This window comes from Pyrus communis, chromosome 17, assembly GCF_041283825.1.
Source record: "Pyrus communis isolate YQ-2024b chromosome 17, ASM4128382v1, whole genome shotgun sequence".
Classification (NCBI taxonomy): domain Eukaryota; kingdom Viridiplantae; phylum Streptophyta; class Magnoliopsida; order Rosales; family Rosaceae; genus Pyrus; species Pyrus communis.
This window is the reverse complement of record NC_142581.1, coordinates 12,374,045-12,396,163: the sequence shown is the minus strand read 5'-3', so window position 1 is coordinate 12,396,163 and position 22,119 is coordinate 12,374,045. Positions and strand designations below refer to the sequence as shown.

The 22,119-nt window shown below is 39.3% G+C and overlaps 1 protein-coding gene across 2 annotated transcripts; it reads right to left on the bottom strand.

Moving 5' to 3' along the window:
* Positions 1-11,371: 11,371 nt before the first annotated feature.
* Positions 11,372-22,119, bottom strand: LOC137709434 (histone acetyltransferase HAC1). Of its 2 annotated transcripts, none has more exons than XM_068448522.2 (17): positions 21,686-22,119; positions 20,734-20,954; positions 20,074-20,182; positions 19,461-19,755; positions 18,890-19,372; positions 16,877-18,714; positions 15,586-15,882; positions 15,214-15,492; positions 14,910-15,038; positions 14,604-14,804; positions 14,353-14,495; positions 13,948-14,260; positions 13,509-13,648; positions 13,014-13,092; positions 12,513-12,905; positions 12,169-12,386; positions 11,372-12,033 (listed from the first exon to the last, which is right to left on the bottom strand). In XM_068448522.2, exons 2-17 carry the CDS (start codon positions 20,928-20,930, stop codon positions 11,919-11,921), a joined length of 5,229 nt encoding a protein of 1,742 aa, XP_068304623.2. In that variant the 5' UTR covers positions 20,931-20,954; positions 21,686-22,119; the 3' UTR covers positions 11,372-11,918. The 2 variants fall into 2 exon arrangements, with proteins under 2 accessions (XP_068304623.2, XP_068304622.2); XM_068448521.2 differs by having other exon boundaries at positions 20,734-21,045; positions 21,686-22,084.

Below are 22,119 nucleotides of genomic sequence, written 5' to 3'. Positions count from 1 at the left end.
CCGATGAACACAAACACTAATTTCTCTTTTCAAGCGTCAGTTTACTCCTTCTCCATCCAAAACATTGGTAGTATAGTTCAGACAAAGCTTAAACGTCACAACTACCTTGTTTGGAGCTCTCTGTTCAATCTGATTTTTCGCCGTTACAAAGCCACCGGCATCGTTGATGGATCTGACCTCGATTCCAAATCCAGCTTTTGATTCTTGGTATGAGAAGGATCAGAACATCATAATCTAGCTAAACTCCACACTTTCTGAAGATCTTATTCCGTTCACCGTCGGCATTCAATTTGCATGTGAATTATGGCAAAATCTTGAGTGATGTTTTGGTGGAGTTTCTCGCTCTCACATTCATCAACTGCGATCGAGTTTGCAGTCTATGAGCAAAGGCACTTCCTCAATTTCTGAACTTGCAGCGCATCGAAGAGATTACTAATGCTCTTGTTGCCACCGATGCACCAGTTGATGATCACGATCTTGTCATCATCATTCTCAATGGTTTACCAGATGAATATGATTCTTTTGTTGATTCTATGCAATTTTGCCTTACTAATACTACTATTGATGATCTACATAGCTTCTTGATTAGCAAAGAGATGGCTCTTGCTCGCAAGAAACAGCAACATTCATCTTCTGTTAAACCATTTCAGGCCTTCACTTCTGTGCCAGCACCTTCCAATGCTCATTCGCTGCTCCCTACACCTTCACAATCTCAGGCCTACAATGCTCAGAATCACAGTTCCTTCAACAATGCAAATTGAGGCAATTATCAAAGGAATAACTATCAAAGAAGCTATAACAATCGACATCGAAACAATCGATACAACACTCGTGGTGGTAATCGTGGTTTTCGCTCCAATAATTCTTACAACAACAATTCTAAGGCCATTCCTTGTCAAAAATGTGAAGATCCTGGCCATCTTGATATTGATTATGTCAATCGCATGAATCCTAATTTCCAGGGGCATATTCCACCTGCAAAACTTGCCATGTATGCTTTCTCTAATGCTTCTTCTCCTCCACCATGACTCTTAGACTCTGGAACAAGCTCTCACATGACTAAGAACATTCAGAACCTTCAAAATCTTCAGCCTTACACAGGGCCAGAGAAAGTTTACATTGGCGACGGTCAAGGTTTGCCAATTCTTCATACTAGATCTACTTTTCTTAAAACACCATTTGCAACTTTTACATTAAATAATGTGTTACATGTTCCTCATCTCAATTATGATTTTTTTTTTCTACAAATATGTTCTTGCATGATAATTGGTGTTCTTTGACTCTAAATCTATTTTACTTCAATGTCAAGGATCTTACTATAGAAACTGGAAACTTCCCCTGTAAGCTTTCCAATTGTATTTCTAAATTTATTATTTTGTACTCTGTGAAGACATATATATAGCCTTTGGCTATTTACAAAGATACCCCTTAACTACCTACCTTATAACAGTTCTAACTAATCACAAACATTAGCACAACTAATTACATTTAGAGATAACAAACCATTTTACAATAACTGAAATGGGTGACTTGTCATTTTCCCTAATACACCCCTTTAAGCTAGAAGGTGAATCAGAACATATTCCAATGGGAAGCTTGGAGCACAAGAACTGAAATCGACTTTTGGATAAGGACTTGGTGTGAAGATCAGCTAATTGGTCTGCACTGCAAACATACTGAACTTTGAGAAGATTAGCTAGAACCAATTCTCGAATATAGTGGTAGTCAATCTCAACATGCTTTGTACGAGCATGAAAAACAGGATTAGATGCTAGGGAGATGGCTGAGATGTTGTCACACCAAAGTGTAGGCAGTGTAGGGATAGGGAAGTGAAGATCTCTGAGGATTTTGCAAACCCAAGTAAGTTCAGCAGTTGTATAAGCTAAAGAGCGATATTCAGCCTCTGTAGATGACCGTGCAACAGTACTTTGTTTCTTAGCACTCCAGCTAATGAGATTGGAGCCTAAGAACACACAATAGCCACTAGTAGATCTTCTATCAAAAGTGCAGCCAGCCCAATCAGCATCAGAGTATGCTGAAAGATGGGTTGAACCCTTTGTGAACCATAAACCGTGGGAAAGAGAACCTTTAAGAAATCGGAGAATACGTTTAGCTGCCTGAAGATGTTGTTCCCTGGGAGCATGCATGAATTGGCAGATCTGGTTGACAGTAAAAGCGAGATCCGGTCTAGTCCAAGGTATTGTAATCCCCCAACAATAGAACGATATTCAGTGGGGTTGGACAAGAGAGGCCCACTGTTATCTAATTTTGTGGAACTAAGTGGTGTGCAGCACGGTTTGGCACCCTCCATGTGTGTTTTCTTAAGAAGATCAAGTAAGTACTTGGATTGATGAACAAAAATGCCATGGGAGGATCTGTGTACTTCTAAGCCCAAGAAGTAGTGTAAAGGACCAAGATCTTTTACTGGAAACTTAGAGCTGAGTTGGGTGATAAACTAGTGACAGATTTGGGAGTGAGGACCGGTTACTAGAATGTCATCAACATACACAAGAACAATAACCAAATGAGGGCCATGCAGAACAAACAAGGAGGCATCAGATGAAGATTGTTGAAACCCAAGAGAATGAAGAGCTTGAAAATGTTTATCAAACCAAGCTCGAGGAGCTTGTTTAATTCCATATAGGGATTTCTTCAACTTACAAACTGAAGTAGGAGAATTGGGATCAACAAACCCGGGAGGTTGTTGCATGTAGACATCCTCATTTAGGTCACCATGAAGAAAGACATTGCTTATATCCAATTGATTGAGAAACCAGTTATGTTGGACAGCAAGACTGAGTAAGATCCGAATGGTAACTGGCTTGGCAACTGGATTAAAGGTCTCTTGGAAGTCAATACCTTCTTGTTGATGAAAACCCTTTGCCACTAGACGGGCCTTAAATCTGTCAATGGTGCCATCAGCCTTTTTCTTAACTCGAAACACCCATTTACATCCAACTACATTTTGGGAAGGATGAGAGGGGACAATGGACCAAGTACCAGTAGAGATCAATGCATTATACTCATCTTGCATTGCAGCTCGCCAATGAGCATGCTTAGAAGCTTGCAGGTATGTACTGGGAACATAATCAGTGTCAACAGGAAGAGGATGCTTAGTTGCTGCATAGGCATGAGGGGTAGATTTATAAATGCCAGCCTTGGATCTTGTGATCATTGGATGAGAATTAAGAGGAAGAGGAGGAGGATTGGACTGACTGAAGGGTAAGGTGGAGGAGTCAGAAACAAAGTCAGAACTGGAAGCAGCAGGGGCTGAAATGGGTTGAGAAGAAGAAGGATGGGGAGAATCAGAGGCAGAAGTAGAAACAGGTGAAGAAGATGGTGCACGGCTAGTAGAGAGATGGGGAATATATTTCTCAAAATAAAGATCCAAATAGGAAGAGCTTGCTAGTGATGATGGGTTGGGACAGAAACAGGGAGGCTGCAGTGATTGGAATGGATAAGAACTTTCATCAAAGGCAACATGTCTGGAGATGTAAATTCGAGTGGTGAGGGGATCAAGACATCTATAGCCTTTGTGTTGAAGGCTATATCCGAGAAAGATGCAACTTTTGCTCTTGGCATCTAGTTTGCTGTGAACATATGGTTGGAGCCAAGGGAAGCATTGGCAACCAAACACTTTAAGTTTAGAGTAATCTGGGGGTTGCTTGAATAACAATTCCCATGGTGATGAGGAAATACCAGAGATGGGAAGCCGATTAATAAGATAGATGGCAGTGGAGAAGGCTTCAACCCAAAATACATGAGGAACATGAGAAGCAACTAGCAAAGTACGAGCTGTCTCAACAAGATGCATGTGATTTCTCTCAGCACAATTATTCTGTTCAGGAGTATGTGGACAGCAAATTGGTGAAAAATGCCATGTGTACTGAGAAAGGAAGCAAAAGAGGTACTGGTGAATTCACCCCCTGAATCTGAGCGCAAAACTTTGATTTTATTGCCAAGTAAATTTTCTACATAAGATTTGAAGACAACAAATGTAGAAAAAAACATCTGACTTGGACTTCAAAGGAAAGAACCAGCTATATTTGCTAAAGTCATCAACAATGAGCAAATAGTACTTGAAACCACTGTTGGAGATAACAGACGCTGGACCCCACAGATCACAGTGCAGAAGTTGAAGACTGTGAGTTATTGTTGAAGAAGAAATTCCAAAATGAAGCTTATGATTCTTGGCAAGTGCACAATCTGAGCAGAAGAAACCAATAGTAGACTTGCCTTGTAAGGCCAGTTTATTAGTAGAAATTACCCTTCTGAAAATGGAGGAGGATGGATGACCCAAGCGTCGGTGCCAAACTTTGACAGGAGCCTTGACACTGAGCAGAGCTGAGGGAGAAGAAAGTGAAGAAGTGTTGGAGCCTTGAAGAGGGTATAATCCATCTCTAACGGGTCCCCGCAAAAGCATCTTCCCCGAAATACGATCCTTGACAGTGGATCCATAAGGGTCAAGGGTCAATGAACAGTTATTATCTTTGAGAAACTGATAAGCAGACAAGAGATTATGTTTCATGTAGGGAACGTGTAAAACATTCTGCAGCTTAAAGGAAGTATGAGGAGTATGCAAGGCAGATGAACCAATATGATGAATAGAAAGACCTTTACCATCACCAATATACACTTTATCTTCACCAGTATAAGGAGTGGAAGAAGAAATGTTGGCAACATCATTAGTAATGTGAGAAGTCGCACCCCAGTCAATCAACCAAGGCTGAGCTGGTTTGGCAGATTGATTGACATACATAACAGCTAGTTTAGCTGGAGGAATCTGACCACAGATGTCAGGATTCATTTGATCAAAACAATCAAGAGCCTCATGACTGTTAGAACCACAGATTTGACAGGGAACTTTGAAATGGGAAGAGCCTTGAGGATGACGAGGGCCTTGAAAGTTACGATTTCCACGAATGTTGGAGTAATTGCCACGGTTCATTTGGAAATTGCGATTACCTCTGTGAGAGAAGGAATGGCCTCTGTTCTGTTTGCCACGATTTGCAGATTTTGATTGTTGCCAGGATGAAGATTGGTGCTGAGCAGCAAAACCAGAAGGAGTAGGTAGCAGAGGGGGCTAAGAGTGCACCGAGAAGGCTTGAAAAGGTTCAGCAGCAGAGGATGAACTGATATTTTTGAGTCGAGCCATGGACAGTTCTTTAGTGAGAAGAAGACCAAGGAGTTCATCAAGAGATGTAGAGGACAATCGAAGCATGATTGAGTCAATGAAGGACTCAAAATCATCAGGCAAGCCATGAAGTGTGGCTGCAATTAGGTCGCGATTAGAAACGGAGGCACCAACAGCTTGCAAGGAGTCTGAGATTTCCTTAATTTCTTGAAGATACTCAGAGATGGAGCGAGAACCTTTCTGAACAGATTGGAGACGCGACCGTAATTGATGAATATAAGCCTTTGAAATTCCACCAAATCTCTGTTCAAGCTTCAACCAGAGTTCGCGAGACGAAGAAACACCAACCGTGAAGGGGATGATTTCCTCAGAAAGTATGGAATTGAACCAGATCAAGAGATTTTGATCTTTTTTGTACCATTCCTCAAAGGCAGGATTAATGCTACGATCAGGTAGGAATGCCGATAGACATACATCAGTACCATCAACGATTCCAAAAAGCTTGTAGCGCCGTAGAATTGGGCCAAACAGCGCACGCCATGGCAGATAGTTCGATCGTTTCAGCTTGATCGGCACCATGTTGCCGATGTTGTGGATCGTAAGGGAGGTGTAGGAACTCAGAGGACTTGGATTTCCAGAGAAATTAGGGTTTTGAACCGACGGAGAAGACGATTCAAGTGGTGGCGAAGATGATTGCGCCGCCATAGCTTGCAAAGATGTGGATGCAAGAGAGATCAGATAAGAGAAACTGAAGAATCAGAGGAGAAGAACGAAAAAAATCGATCAAGAATCGATCGATCGATCAAGTCAAGGGAGAGGAATGATCGATGTTGTGAAACAGAAATGGCGTGATACCATATAGAAACTGGAAACTTCCTCTGTAAGCTTTCCAATTGTATTTCTGAATTTATTATTTTGTACACTGTGAAGACATATATATAGCCTTTGGCTATTTACAAAGATACCCCTTAACTACCTACCTTATAACAGTTCTAACTAATCACAAACATTAGCACAGCTAATTACATTTAGAGATAACAAACTATTTTACAGTAATTAAAATGGGTGACTTGTCATTTTCCCTAATACTTACTACGGGGAGGATGCTTTTTAGAGCACCTGTTCGTTGTGGTATCCATCCATTCTTTGCATCTTCTTCAATTGCAGCACAGTATTCTGCTAATACTGCAATAAAGACCTTCTCTGCTATATGGCATCAACGTTTGGCGTATCCAACGTTCAAGACTTTTCGATCTCTTTTGTCAAAGTCTAGTTTGCCTATTTCTAATTTTGTTTAGCAGCTGTTTTGCTCGAATTGTGTTTTAGGCAAGTGTGCTAAATTGCCATTTCAGAATTCTATATGTGCTACCTCTAGAATCTTAGAACTTGTTCATGTAGATGTTTGGGGTCCAGCTTCTATATGTTATATCAGTGGCTATAGATTTTATGTCATCTTTGTCGATGACTTTACAAAATATACATAGTTGTATCCACTGAAACATAAATCAGATGTCTTTCATGTTTTTGTCTAATTTCAAGCTCTTGTTGAGAATCTTTCTGGTCACAAAATTGGTACACTACGATCTGATTCAGGGGGAGTTTATCAGTTCTCGGTTCAGAAATCATCTTTCCTCTCATGGTATTCAACAACATCTAAGTTGTCTATACACACCTCAGCAAAATGGCTGTGCTGAGAGCAAGCACAGGCATATTGTGGAAACTGCGAGGATTCTTTTGATTGCCTCCAAGGTTCCTTATTAGTTTTGGGTGGAGGCCTTCCTCACTGCAGTCTACCTTATTAATAGATTGCCTCCATCTCATAAAGCATCTTCATGGGAACAAATTTTTCACAAAGCTCCTAATTTTACAACTTTAAAGGTGTTTGGTTGTAGATGTTTTCCCTAACCTAAGAGTAAATTGTGTGTATTCATTGGTTACAGCTTGGTTTGCAAAGGTTACAGGTGTTTAGATCCTTCTACAAACATGGTATGTGTCTTTTGACATGTTCATTTTGATGAACACACTTTTCTTTTCCACGATATCACCAAGCCCCAACCATCCACTATTTCCAATACCGCACCTTCACTAACTTCTTCTTTCTCTCCAATATTCCCAAATCTTTATCTTTCACCCTCTCATCCTATCAACTCCACACCAACTATTAATCCCAATCCCACTGGGTCATTATCAAATTCACTACCAAATTCACCTTCAATCTCACCTTCTATATCAACCTCACTACCAAATTCACCTTCAATCTCAACCTCACCTACTATTTCAGCTCCTATTTCTCAATCTCTACCTATCATCTCAATTCATCCTATGCAAACAAGGTCCAAATCAGGTATTTTCGAACCAAAGGCCTTCACAACAACCAAACACCATGTGTTTTCTCACTTGGACAGTGAGTTTGTTCCTTCTACATATCTTCAGGCATCAAAATATCCTCATTGGTGAGCTGCAATGTAGGATGAGTTCAATGCTTTACAAAATACTGGAGCTTGGAACCTTGTTTCTCCTACATCTACACATAATTTGGTTGGTTGCAAACGGGTGTTCCGGATCAAAAGAAAGCCCAATGGCTCTGTGGATAGGTATAAGGCCCGTTTTGTTGCCAAGGGCTACAACCAACAAGAGGGTATTGACAATAGTGATATCTTCAGTCCAGTTGCCAAACTTATGACTATAAGGATATTGCTTACTCTTGCAGTGCAATCTAATTGGTTCTTACATCAGTTAGATGTAAGAAATGCCTTTTTACATAGCTATCTGAAAGAAAATGTTTATATGGTTCAGCCTCCAGGATTTGTTCATCAAGACAATCCTCATCATGTTTGCCATCTTCAAAAGTCTCTTTAAGGTCTCAAACAAGCTCTCTAAGCTTCATATGAAAAGCTTCAATCAACACTGTTTTCTATTGGATTTCAAGCATCTCACTGTGATCACAGTCTGTTCATTCTTCACAAACCTGTTCTTGTTCTAGTACTGGTTTATGTTGATGATATTATAGTAACAGAACCTTCTTCCACTGCCTATTAAGCTGTTATTGATCAACTCAGTGCTTAATTTCCTGTCAATGACCTAGGAGACTTGCATTACTTTCTTGGATTGGAAGTGAATAGATCATCTTTAGGGATATTCATCAGTCAATCTAAATATATCATGGATCTTCTCAAAAGGTCAAGCATGGATGGTGCAAAGCCATGTTCTACTCCATTTGGTTTTGCCAAAGTGGATCTCACAGGTTCTTTGATGTCCAATCCAGAGGAATATCGCTCTATTGTTGGAGCATTATAATACTTAACTTGGACTAGACCAAATTTGTCATATGCAGTTAATTGGGCATGTCAATTTCTGCGTTCTCCTCGAAAACCTCATTTTCAGGCAGTAAAACGCATACTCATATATCTCAAGGGCACACTTGACCATGGTCTTTGGTTTCCAAAAACCACAGCTCGTCTTACACTTAAGGTCTTTTTGGATGTTGATTGGGTTGTTTGTTCTTGGGATAGACGATCTACGGGTGGTTTCTGTATCTTTCTTGGTATTCGGAGCTCTACTAAAGTTGAATATAGATCCCTGGCTCACACTGCTGTTGAAATAACCTGGATTTGCCAACTTTTCACTAATATAGGCTTTAAGTTGCCTTCTCTGCCTCAGATTTGGTGTGATAATGTTATCGTTATTGCATTAGCCTCTAATCCAGTGTTTCATGTTAGAACAAAACACGTCGAAATTGATTATCATTATATCCGGGAATTGGTTCTAGCTAAATTTCTCAAAGTCCAGTTTGTATGCAGTCAGGATCAATTGACAGATATCTATACAAAGTCTCTTCCCAGACAACGTTATCTTCTTCTCATATCCAAGCTTTCACTTCAACCTTCTCCGTTTAGCTCGAGGGGGTATGAAGAGAAAGTTACTACAATAAATTGTAGTGATAATAACCACAAGTCAAATGTTAGTTAAGTTGTTACTCAGTTGGTTAGGAAAGTTACCATTGTATAGTTTTTACTTTTACCTCTTTTACTTTTCTAAAGTGTAAGTATAAATACCCTTATGTAACTTATCATTATTCAATCGATGAAATATTAGCATTCTCAATACATGGGACCTTGCCTAATGAGCTGAGTGTCAAGTGCGTCACCTTTGTCGGGAAGACTGGTTCTTGAGATCTGCCCGAGCCCAAAAAACTTGTGCCACACTTCATCAAAGTGCTGGCGTGACCTCCGGCCAAGTCCCATCGGGTTCACGTCTTCCAAATCCAATCCCAACTGCTTCTGTTTCTGCTTTTGCTCCTGCTGCTATTGGATTTGATTAATAGGGGAATCACTTTTCTCCTCAGCAGAAGCAAAACCAACCGTTTTATTCTTGGTTTTGGTTTTCTTGCTGCAGATGCCATTGTTGGTGGGTTCGGAGGAAGGTCCAGTGACCCTGGGAATCAGCAACGAGCTATTTGCGGTGGCGATTGTGAAGTTTTGGGAGTTGGGTTTTGGGATTGGGAGGGAAATGGGCCTCCAACACCTTTGGTTCCGCCATTGGTAATGGTGGGTAATGCTAGTATTGCCATTGCCGCTACTACTGTTACTCAAACTGGCGCTACTGACGGCTTTAGTGACGATCATCGTGGTTTTAGCACCAAGAAAAACAGTCACAACAAACAGAGCCGTTAGTTTGTGAATATTTAGAATCTGGTTTTGCTGTTAATTAAATTCTATTTTGTTAGTGGATAGTTGATTTTTTAAATTTGGTGTGAAAAGAAATGAATAAATAGTTGGAAAATGGGAAAATGAATGGTGGGAGTGTTGAGTTTGACATAGCAGACATACCACATAGGGGAAAAGGATTCAGAGAGGATCCCATAATATCCACAACACGTAATTTGAGGTTTGAAAAGAGAGTGACAATCATGAGACGAAGTGTGCCACGTAGAGGACCATTGCCCCCTTCATTAGACCATCTCCAACACTTAAACTAAAACCCAAAATTTTTAGCCCGGAGAATTTAGGTTTTAGCCCAAAAATAGCTTTTCCGCTCCAACTCTTCTTGTCTAAATTTTTTAGCCTAAGATTATTAAAGAATAAATTTAGGCTAATTTTTTCTTTTAAAGTAATTCTTTTTTTTTTTTTAAATTATGTACATTATCATAATTTAATTTTATGAACATTTTAACCTAAAAATATTTAAATTCCGATAAGTATTGAAAAATCAATAAATTTGGGTGAATTTTAAGTTAAATAAAAATTTTTTTAATTATTTTAACCGTTGGATTTAAATTTGGGCGGTTAGATTTAATTATATTCGATCTCAGTCGTTGGATTCAATAAATCCTGTGAGACATGCCCATGTGGGTGGGTCCCGCTGGTGGTGCCCACACCATTTTCTGGGCTAAATTCTGGGGAGAATTTGATTTTTGTTTGGCTTTTAACTTTTAACCCACACATTTAGCATGGGTTGGGTTGGTTTTTTTTTTTTCTTTTTTTTTTTGGCCCGGGGGGGGGGGAGGAGGGGGAGATAAAACCTAAAAAATAGCATTTAGCACAGGATTGGGTTTGGTCATAGTGTACTATTTGTCCCCTAGGTTAGTGTAATCAAATGTGTTTTAACTTTTTCATTCAAAAATGTCGATGTTGTGTTTCACTGTCACACAAATTCATTTTACAATTTCATTTTCACATCTAGCAATATAGATAGTGTGTTTTAACTTTTAAGTGTCCCACACACTAATGCATGATTAATTTAAAATACGATGACACTCATAATGCACAAGCCGACACTCATAATGCACAAGCCGAATAGGCTTTGAGCAATTTGTGAGAAGCCAAAATGTCAAAGCAAACCCTATGTCCTCCAATCTTTTGCTTGTTTTCGTTGATTTATTTTATCATCTGACTAAAAACAAGAGAGAAAGTGCAAAAGAATATAAATACCTTTAATCTATTTAACCATTTGACTAAAAGCACGAGGAGTGCAAGAGAACGGAGAGAACCAAGTGAATTCGTTTTTTGTAGAGAGAAATGTGATATATATAGAGAGTAATGCTAGGAAGACAAAATTTAAACATAAAATTTGCAAACTAAATAATATATCACCAATAAAAAAATAAGCACGTTAATCAATGCTTAAATAATAATTCAACCATTAACTTTCATGTTACAAAATTTTGTTTGCAAATTTACTCTTCCTAGCATGCAACACCGATGCAAGTGAGAGTAAAGACTATTAAAAAAATTGAGATAACTTAAAATCCTTCCATTGATAAGAAAACAAATGTACAAAAAGAAAGATCCATAAACAAAAGGAAGGGAAGGGGCAAAAAGCTAGGATCTGAAACCGTCTCCCCTCCCACATTCCTTTGTAATAAACCGTTTTAGTTAAGATTACACTACACTAGCCACTTGACAGTTTACAGGAGGATAAAATCAAAGAATCACCAAATCGAGCCGGAATCAGACACGCATCAGTATCTACTTCACTCGCACGGGGGCACGGTTAGCAGCTGTCGAATAGGGTAGGCAAGCAGGCGCTCGTTGACGAACTTCACCTTTCTCCCTCTTCGGGAGAGTTCAGTTGTGAAGATCAGTGCCAAAAAATTGTTCCCTGAAAAAGTGAATTATAAACCAATATGCTGTACTGTAAAATGCAATCCCCTTTTAACCATCTAACGCCGCTTTTGCTGTCACCACCTGGTTCCCAGTAGTGTGGTAGCTGAGCAGCAGAAAACTATTGTCCCCTTCGGTATTTTCCCCTTGCCAAAGCAACTGTTTATATATGTACAATTTGGTCACCCAGAACTGTTGTGTAGCTCGGCAGCCCTCTGTCTCATCATCTCCATCACAGCAGCTCTTCTTCTTGAATCAGACTGCTGCTGCAGTCTCCTCAAATGCTCCTTTAAATCTCTGAAAACAGACATTTATAAAATAGAATCAACGATATTACACTTGAAGAGAGGGAGTGTGTGTGTGTGTGTGTGTGTTGGGGAGGGGGAATTAAGAGAATCGTATCTCATAATACAAGACAATTAACCTACGAACCTGCAACGTGGCACATGGCACTCGGATATTTTGCAAGCTCGAGCATGAAGTTGAAGAAGATACCACATTTTCTTGCAAAGAACACATCCTCCAGATGCACGGACTTTGCATTGAATTCCATGGCGGAAAAGTCCCTTCACCTTACGGCAATTGGGGTATTGACATTGTGCAGAACGACATTGTGATGCATGCACCAGAAGATCAAGCATTTTCCGAAGCTGCAAAATTGAAAACAGTGTTATAAAAATTTGACTCTCCATAAACATTGAAATCCAAGCCTTTCCTCCACTAATACATCGATGTTAACATCAATCTTCAAGTATGTAAACACAAATATAAAGCACCTGTACAACTCGCATTTGCCTAGCTTCTTTGTTTTGTGCATCGCGATCAGCAATGGATGGATGATTTGTCAACTTATGATGATGATCTACACCGCCTTCCTTCTGATAACAGTTATTGCACACATCGTATTCAGGGCAAACTTCACAACGCCAACCTTGCCCTGTTTCAATGTCAAGATGACATATATTGCATGGTGTCACAAACGCAGGAGCAGTTGGGTTATGAAGATGGTAAAGGACCATGATAGAGGAATGTTTAGCCCGCCGTAAAGTATCATACTGATAATGATTCCCTTGACAAAGACTGAGAAATGCCTGTCTAGTGTCAAAGAATTCACTCTCAAGAATTTCATCTCTGTCCTTTGTCTCCATAGGTACATCAGTAATTTGAAACTGCAACATATAATGATGTCAGTACTAAGCAGAAATTTTATGAAAAAAGAAGGAAGAGATTGCAGAGCCATGAGAATTGAAGCTAGAACTAAGGACAAATTCACATACAGTACGCAATTCATGTTTTTCCCTCAGATTGATAGGGTGCCTGTCTCTTTCTTCCCGTTTTTGCTCTGCTTCATAACACCTGTTGTCCCATGTGAAGTAATTAGAACAAAACAAATTGGCAAACCTTATTCCAACTGCAATTTAAAAACAGTTCAAAAAAAAAAAAGCAAAAAGTTGATTATTCAACATTCAGTAAGAAACTTCGAGTGTATAAAAATGCAAGAAAATTTCAGCTTTTCAAAAGAATCAGAACTGAGGATATTTATCTGATCAAAACCGCAAATTCTAACAGAACCTTGAACTCAATTAGCAACAATACCAGAACCCTCGTCCCTTCTTCTCCAAACAAACTATAAGCACAATCTAGTGATATATGAACAAGCAATAAAGCACTATACGCAGTAAAATAGGTAATACAAACCAAAATTAATGTAGTATTAGGAAGCTGTGCAGGGGAGGGAGGTAACAGATAAATGCAGAAGTTCAGTATCTTACTTATCACAAAGCTGAAAATTTCTGCATTGAGTGCAGGACCAACGGTTTCCTGATACCATTAGTATACAACAGTGAGAGCATGCGTACTGCAAATGAACCATGATGAAATCCTCCTTCATTGGTGAAATGGTTTCTCCAAGCTGGGTGAACATAAAATAAATACAAAAGTCAGCAAAAAAGAAGAAAAAGATTATCTCAAATTCTTTTTTATAATAAATTGTACAAAAGTGTAATTAAGTCTAATAATAATCATCCCATTGAACAGCTTTCATATATTAATTTACAAGAAGACTTCAAAGACTAATTCCTTCATAAGAAGACTGACAACTACAAAAATAAATTGAAACCCTTCAGCTTATTAGTGCTAAAACTCTGAATATCTAACAGAAAATCTACAAAGACTGAAAACAATAATGCAGTTCGAAGACGGTAAGATTACTTTGTGCATTAGTAGCAGATCCTTTGACGCGTTAGCAGAAAGATCAGTCTGACCAGAAGCTTTTAGAGCCCTTTTTGTTATAGTCTTTTTGGTTGATCCTTTCTTATTTTGTTTTCTCCCATCCTCTTCTTGACGCATCTGATTAATCAGATCCTCGGCTGCACCAGGCCAGTAGTCACCATCAAAATAGGGCAACCTAGCTGCCGTGACTTTGGCCTTGCATTCAGCAGTAGTTACAAAGAAATGGTCATATAGATTAGTGAGTTCAACAACAATGCCTTCCTTGGCAGCTTTCCTAAGCATTGCCAAATACCTGAAACAAAACAGAGATAATAAAATGTAAGAAACGGGATAGTTGATGCTAGAAATAACTGCAACACAATTCACAAAATTGTATAAGCTCACCATTCACGAAGCTTATCAGATTTTGGTGTTTTCTGAATCTCCGGATGACAATATAGAATATAATCTTCACCCTTCAACGGAGGACAAGCCCATATATAGCAGCTTGTAAACCCTCGTAGCTTGCAATATTCAAGGTATCCAATCTGAAAATGGGAACCACTAACTAAGGACGATGGCTCCAAGGGAACATATCGAATTAAAGAAAACACAGATAACATGAATAACAAGATCAATGAAAGCCTAAGACTCACCAAAATTTCATGGTAAACATATGTGCGGAGAGCCTCACCCGTGACCGCTTTAACCTCAGGCCTGAAATACTTAACAGAATCCAAGTACGATAGATAAACACGGCGCTGATTTGGAAACTGGCTTTCAGCTCCAAATTCTTGAACATACATGCCAAATAGGCATACTTCTACACCTTCAATTTTCTGAAACAACAATACAACCTAGAGGGATATATGTAATCAGCATATCGGAACCTTTCCCTTTTAAGCTAAAACAATACAGTTTAAACCTTTTTATTATCAGTTAAACCTTAAATATCTTCCTACCTTAGATTTATATGGGAACTCTGTTGGATAATTTTCTTCCTGAAAAATTTCAAGGAACCGCTGCTTTACTTCCAATTTTTTGTCAACCGATGAAACAACCCTGATTACAAGCGATTCTGCCCCAGGAACCTGGTGGAACCAGTACACGGAAAGGAAAAAAATCAGCCAATAATCACATTCAGAGAAAAAGCTTTTCCAGTTTACCATTTTCGAAAGTCACAATACTCGTAAAAGCACCAGGAAAAGCATCATGTGGTACTCTATCCCTCATACCACTTCAAATACATAATATTATATAAATCACCTCATCATAATTCTTTCCCTGCTGCCTCGCCCTCTCTTGTCTTTCAACCTTCAGTTTCTTAAATAACCGTTGCTCTATGTGGTCACTCAGTATTGTCCTTGGCAAATCTTTGGCCCCCAAAACAGCATTCTGTGGTAAAGGCTTACGCTCTCCCCTTTCAACCTCTTGTATATAACAATTAGGGCAAGTGTATTCGGCTTGCCCACCATCATTCCTTCGGCCATTAAACAAAGCACAAATTTGATGTTGCCAAGCTTCGCATTTGTCACATTGGACCCACTGCATATAAGGAGGTGAAAAGCATAAGATTGACTACCTAGAACAATCAAACTATCGAACCCAAAAAGAATTGTTCCAGAAAAAAGAACATACCCACTCTTCAGTCTCTTCGTCATTTTTCTTCTTCTCTAGCCTTGCCTTTGGAATGTTAGTCCCATCAACAACTATCATGTCTCCACGAGCCTCATTATAGCATGGAATACAGAAATAATGTCGTGTGTCACCAGCCCCCATTGTATAGTACATTGCATTGCGCTTGATACGAACACCGCAAGGTGTGCAATATATCGGCGGTGGCTCAAATGTAAGCTTCTCAACTGCACACAACTGACAGGAGTTCTCACTCATTGAATGCTCCATTGCTTGATTCTTCTCTGCCTTTGCCTTGCTCTGTGAAAAGAAAAGAAATAAATTAGTCTAAATTCTAAAATCAAACTTCTGGTGAAGCATTCAAACCAGAATCTGTTTTCCTTGAAAATTATACATGCAAAAAAAGGTAAACACCAACAAGAAGAAAATTGTTAGAAACATACATTATGACTTATCAGCAGATAAACAAACCTTTAAAAGGGATACTAAAGAATTCTCTTATACTATCAAGAGAGCGAGAAAGAGACCATGTAACCATAAAGTTAAATTAGCAAGCAGCAAACTCTGACTCTAAATTTTAAAAGTAGATGATGTAATTAAACTACCTGCAATGTTTGTAAACAATTTCAACCACCACGTCAAGATAAAAAAGGATAAAAGTTACTTTCCAAAAAAGTGAAGAATCACACAATAGGCATGAGGAAACTAACAGTTAAAGACATGATGCTTGTGCCACGAAAACACACGGCAAGAGTACAGAACACACAATAGGCATGAGGAAACTTCCTAAACAGAAAAAGACTTGAGGAAGGGAAAGGAAGAACAGGCTAGAAAGAAACGAAGGGAAAATCTTTACTCAAATCAAAGTATCCAGATCTATGCATGTGAGAACTTGTCCTCTTCAGGAGTACTACTATATACTGATTTGTGTATCTTGTCCTCTTCAGGCTCTTTACAAAGGACTTGTTTCTTCTATAAATTTATTTTGCCAAGATGCAAAACTTTTATAAACAGCAGAAGGATTTATTACAGGTGGATATGAAACCCACCATCTAAAATACTAGCCAAGACCTGAACCCAAACTCATTTTGCAGCTACTAATACATGGAATGAGAATAATACCTAAACTCGTTCGAGATTGATTATCCTCAACCGAATTAGACATGTCCAACAAAGTTTCAATTGCGTCATAAATTGACATGTTGATTTACCTACAATAGTGAACTAATAGAACACAGAGAAAGAAACTAACAGAATACAGAGAAAGGTTGAAGGAGTTCATCCATTGACTAACCTGGCCAACCCACTGCCTGAGACCTGTAATGTGGGCCCTAACCTGCTCTGGAGTGAACAGTTCAGTCATTGATACCCCCTTTATTTTAGGCTTCCCAGACTTTGTTCCAGCTGCATTTTCCACACTATGCGTAGCATTTTCTTGTTTAGCTGGATAAGTTTCATTCTCAAGTTTGATGTTTTCTTGCTTAGCTAAACCAGCGGGCTCATTATATGAGACAGGTTCACCTTCATGCCTTTGATTGCAGTTATCCTCAACAATATCCTTCATCTCATCAACAATCCCTTGTCCAGAACTTGAAGGAACCTCCATTTTCACTTTTGCAACCTCAGACTTGACTGGCATAGAAATCTCACCATGTTGGTAATCCTGAATCTGTATATCCTGGGGCACATGGGGTTCAATAATCGCAGAAACTTTTACTGCAGAACTAACACTATCAGAAAGAACAGGTTGAGAGGACTGCTCTATTTTCATGCGTTTTATAGAAAGTTGCATATCTTCAGAAGTTTCAACAGCCGGATTTGTCTTCAAAACCAATCTAGCTGAAGCGTCTTCACTATCATAGGCTTTACATGATCCACTTATTGAATTCTGCAAACCAGAATCAGAAACTAGATGATTGTGTGCCTTATTCGGATGTCTCAGCAGATAATTCCTGACAGGCGGGCAAACAGGGCAAGCTGGGTCCTTGCAAGTCTTGTTATGATGAACCAATTTCTTGGTAACATGACAACGAGGATGTGGGCATTGAGGTAAATTGCATGTTACCATGTGCTTTAACAATTGTTGAACAGTTACACAATTACGTTCGCGACATTTGCCTTCATGGGCTGAACAACGCCGAGCATGGCGCAAGAACAAAAGCCATCTCTGTTGATTTTTGAACTGTTTCTCCTGATTGCCATTAGAAGATCCAAAAACAGCACTAGATGAATTGGGGGGACGAGATGTGCTTCTAGATGAAATTGTTTGAACAGCAATTGGTCCTTCTGAAGACAAATTATTACAATGGGCTTCATCTTTCCCAGATATCCTCTGACGGAAATCTTCCTGGAGATGCTGCTCATGGGACATGTTGACCTGTCTGTGACTCCCATCTTGTGATTGAGGATGCCATTGATCTTGAGCTCCAGCAGAAAGAGGGCTGAAATCATTTTGAGACTCTGCAACCAGTTGGTGAGGATGCAATATCTGTTGCATTGGCTGAGAAGCTTGAGACAACGAAGAGGAGATACCATGTTGCCGGGATGGGATATGCTGCACATTCCTCAACCGATCATCAACAGGGTGCTGATGGAATTGGTTACGCATCTCTGATAATTGGAACTGTTCTGTACCTTGTTGGTGCATAACTTCACTATGGTGGTCCACACCACGATTTGCTTGACTACTTACATCAGGTGTGATCCGAGAATGACCAAAAGCATCGTTGTTTAACAAATGCTGGGGCTGCTGATTTTGCTGCTTCTGTTGACGTTGTTGGTGACCTAAATGCTGTTGTTGTTGATACTGGTTAGGTTGCTGTTGATACTGATTAGGTTGCTGTTGAAATTGTTGTTGTTGATGAGAATGGAAAATATTCTCTCTTGAAGATAAAGGAGTTTGGAAATTCATCTTTTCCAATTGATCAGGTTGTTGAGGCTTCGCATGAACACTTTGCTGTGCACCATGCATATTTGACTGACTATTTACAAGGGGAGAGATGGCCTTGGACACGGGTGTCGAACTGACTGAATTCAAATTCTGAGGATTCAACATTGACCCAACAGAGGTCGCAGCACCATAGTAGTTTCCAGGCCCAAAAGAATCAGCACTGCTCATTCCATAGCTATCACCTAGTAAATACATGATTCATTGGTCAAACATTTACCTATTTTATGATATACTACTCAAATAAAGTCATAACCTTCAAGTGCATAGATAGAGTGATAGAAAAACAGTAGATTCATGACATGAATATATACTAGACATGAACATATGTGCATGCACACCAAAAAAGCTAGAGCATACCTTGCATTACTGGCCGCTGATGTTGGTCAAAGTGCTGTTGTAATGGTTTGGAAGAGTTAGCATAGGGTGTTGAGGTCAGATAGCCCTCAGAAGTGCCAGACTCATTAACCACTGGTAAACTGTTCCCAAATCCCAACCCGCCATTTAGAGCCCCATTTGGCAACCCATAAGACTTCTGCTGCATGCCAGACCTTATTCCAGTATTTATTTGGCTGCCAAGGCTATGAAGTATACGGCTATTTTGACCACCAATATGCTGCTGTTGCTGTTGTGGTTGAGTTACCATTAAAGAATCAACAGTACAGAACCCACCTCCACTATTAGAAGAATCCAAATTCATGTAAGACTGATTATTACTGCTATTAAACCCAGGGGTAGGAATCATTTGGCTAACCATTCTTTGCACACCCATTGATGATGTGTTCCCTCCAGCACCAACGGACAAACTGGCAGGAGACTGCTGATAACCATTAGATATAGAACCTACAAAAAAAATATTGTAACAGTGGTTTGAAGAATCAGTTTGAGTAATTTAGGGAAAAGATGATACAACTCAGTAGTCTCGGTTTACCATCAGATCTATTGAACGAGCCGCCATGTAAGGCACCAGTGGGCACCAAGTTTCCTGTGTTGACTGTCATAGGCGCTATGCCAGTACTTCCTCTAGTCGTGTTCATAGAAGCATCCATAGAAGAAGTAACCATCATATTTGAATTCCCACTGTGTGACATACCAGGAGTTGGTATCATCATACCAGCAGGAGAGGAAGAATTAACAGCCTGTTGAAACTGTTGGCTTTGATTTGGGGGTCGCTTAATCAAATTGTGCAAACGACTCTCTAACGTTTCCGGGTTCATATAGTCGTCCTGAAATAGGATTTGCACACAACAGAATCATAAGCCTATTAAGACGATATCCATTTCATACACAATAAGAATAAGATCAAGTAAGATCATTATCACTATATACATGTATAGTGAGCTTCAATAGCTGCTAAGAAATCAAAAGGTTAACCAGCATACTTGAATTCAGAATTAATGTCAAAAAATAATAATTTAATAAACACAACATAAAAATTTTAGCCATTTCAAGAACACTGAGAAAAGAGAGAGAGAAAAAAAATCTGCCTAAATAGGCTAAAGGGGAAAGTGAATAGAGACAATAAAAAAATTAAAATGAGAAACCTTGTCCTGAGCGCTTTTCAATAAACCCTCATCCAATTTTTTAACAATCTCCCTAAACCTCCTGTCATTCATTGCCTGGGGAAGTTGTCGCTGCCCTAAAATTTGGCATCTGAAAAAAACAATGGTAGCATCAGTATTTAGGTAAACAATTGCTCAAACATAAAAAGAAGAATCCTATATATGAATTAACAAAAGTACATGCTAGAACAACCATATCATGTTTAAAAAAAAAAAGGTAGTGCTATTCACACACCCCTTTTTGCCTCCCACACACCCTTGTTAAATTTTGTCCATTGATCTCCTTCAATTCTTTCGATCCCCAATGGCCAGAAATTGAGAGGGGTGTGTTAAAGGTAATGGGTGTGTGGATAGCACCACCCTAAAAATATATATATAAAAAGAGAACCAAAACGCAAAAAGCAAAAGAATAGTTTCTTCATATAAATAAAAAAGTTAATGTCAGTTGATTTTAAAACATGTCTTTTGATTCCATACGCAGGTGGAGATAAACCAATATCAATTCTATATAGCAACAATTAATAAGGAATAACATACTTTGCAAAAAACGAACAAATAACAAACAAGTCAGCTGAGACATGCTAACAAGCAACTTACTGCCCATAAAATAATGATAGAACACCGAAAGGAAATGCATCTTACATTCTATCCTGCACAATTTGGCGTGCACTGAGAAGTTCAGGATCCATGTTGGACATAACACGAGCAGGCCCACCTAAATTTTGCATTTGGGGAGCAAGGGCATTTCCATTATGCTGGGAGAGCACAGGCATCTGAGATCCTGCCTGATTGGGCACTTGCCCCGATATCGGTCCTGAAGTGTGTGTCTGCACATTCATCTCCTTTATCCTTCACCACGCTGACTGTAACTAGCAAGTACCGCATAACTTAAAAACAAAACCTTTAGAACTGCACTGCCAACTCATGCTTTAGCCATAATAAACTCCTTCCATACTGTACATACAGTGAGAAAACAAAAAAAAAAATCATGAGTCTACTTAAGTAGGAGAAATAGCACAGACAAAAACACTAGTTGCGGGAGGAAAAAACATAATTACAACATGATGAGCACATTTTCGTATCAATAAGAAACCAATAAAAAATGCAAGTGATTTAACGAGAATCGCTTGCATTTTCGCTTGCATTTTTCACTTAAACTTTTACTACTTGAGGATTTTAGTAGCAGGAAACCAAGTAAAAAAATTAAATTGGGCGAGTGCGAATCCAATGGAAAACAATTCAGAAAAATGTGAATCAAATTAGTAAACCAATAACAAATCTTTGAAAATGATATTGAGTTTAAGCAAAATCGACTGCCATTTTCACGCAATCATTGCGAATTTCGCTTACTACAATTGAACATCCTAAAGCAGTCAGATAATGAACTTGTAAGAAATGAATAATACAATCAATCAGCCAAGGGGGCAATTGGGGCCAGGGAAGATTGCAACCTAAACATATGCAATCAAAGGGGCAATTGAGTAATTCAACAATCAACAAATACAAGCTGAATTCCCAATTTCACAATAATCAACCCAATCATACTCAATCAAATCAAATAAAAAATCGAAGCAAACCCTAGCTGCAAGCGAACCTGAAAGATAAGCGATCGGAGATCAAAATTGATAGAGGGCTTTAATAAAGCACGACCAGTACAATCGGCGATGCGAGATAAAGAGAGAAAGAGCAACCAATAGGGATTGGGTTTGAGAGAGAGAGAGAGAGAGAGAGAGAGAGAGAGAGAGTCGGTTCGCACCGTCGCCCCCAAATTATATACCGCACGTGCGAATTGACACGAAGCCGAAAAGGGGTCGAAATCGAATGCGAAATTACGACGAAAGAGGAGGGGGGAGGAGAAGAAGGAAGAAGAAAGCGAGAGGCACTCGAAATTTTGGGCCTTTTTGGGGCTCAAATCTCAATTGCTCAATTGCTCAATTGGGGGGGGGGGGGGGGGGGGGGGGGGGGGGGGGTTAATTTGCCGAGAAATTCTTCTAATTCCAAAATTTAATTCACCAAAAATATATGTTT

Coding starts and splice junctions, on each gene's coding strand:
- LOC137709434 (XM_068448522.2), bottom strand. CDS start 20,930: ATGAATGTGCAGACACACACTTCAGGACCGATATCGGGGCAAGTGCCC. Junction 19,373..19,460: donor CTCGTTCAATAGATCTGATG/GTAAACCGAGAC, acceptor TTTTTTTTGTAG/GTTCTATATCTAATGGTTAT. Junction 12,034..12,168: donor TGCCATGTGCCACGTTGCAG/GTTCGTAGGTTA, acceptor GTCTGTTTTCAG/AGATTTAAAGGAGCATTTGA.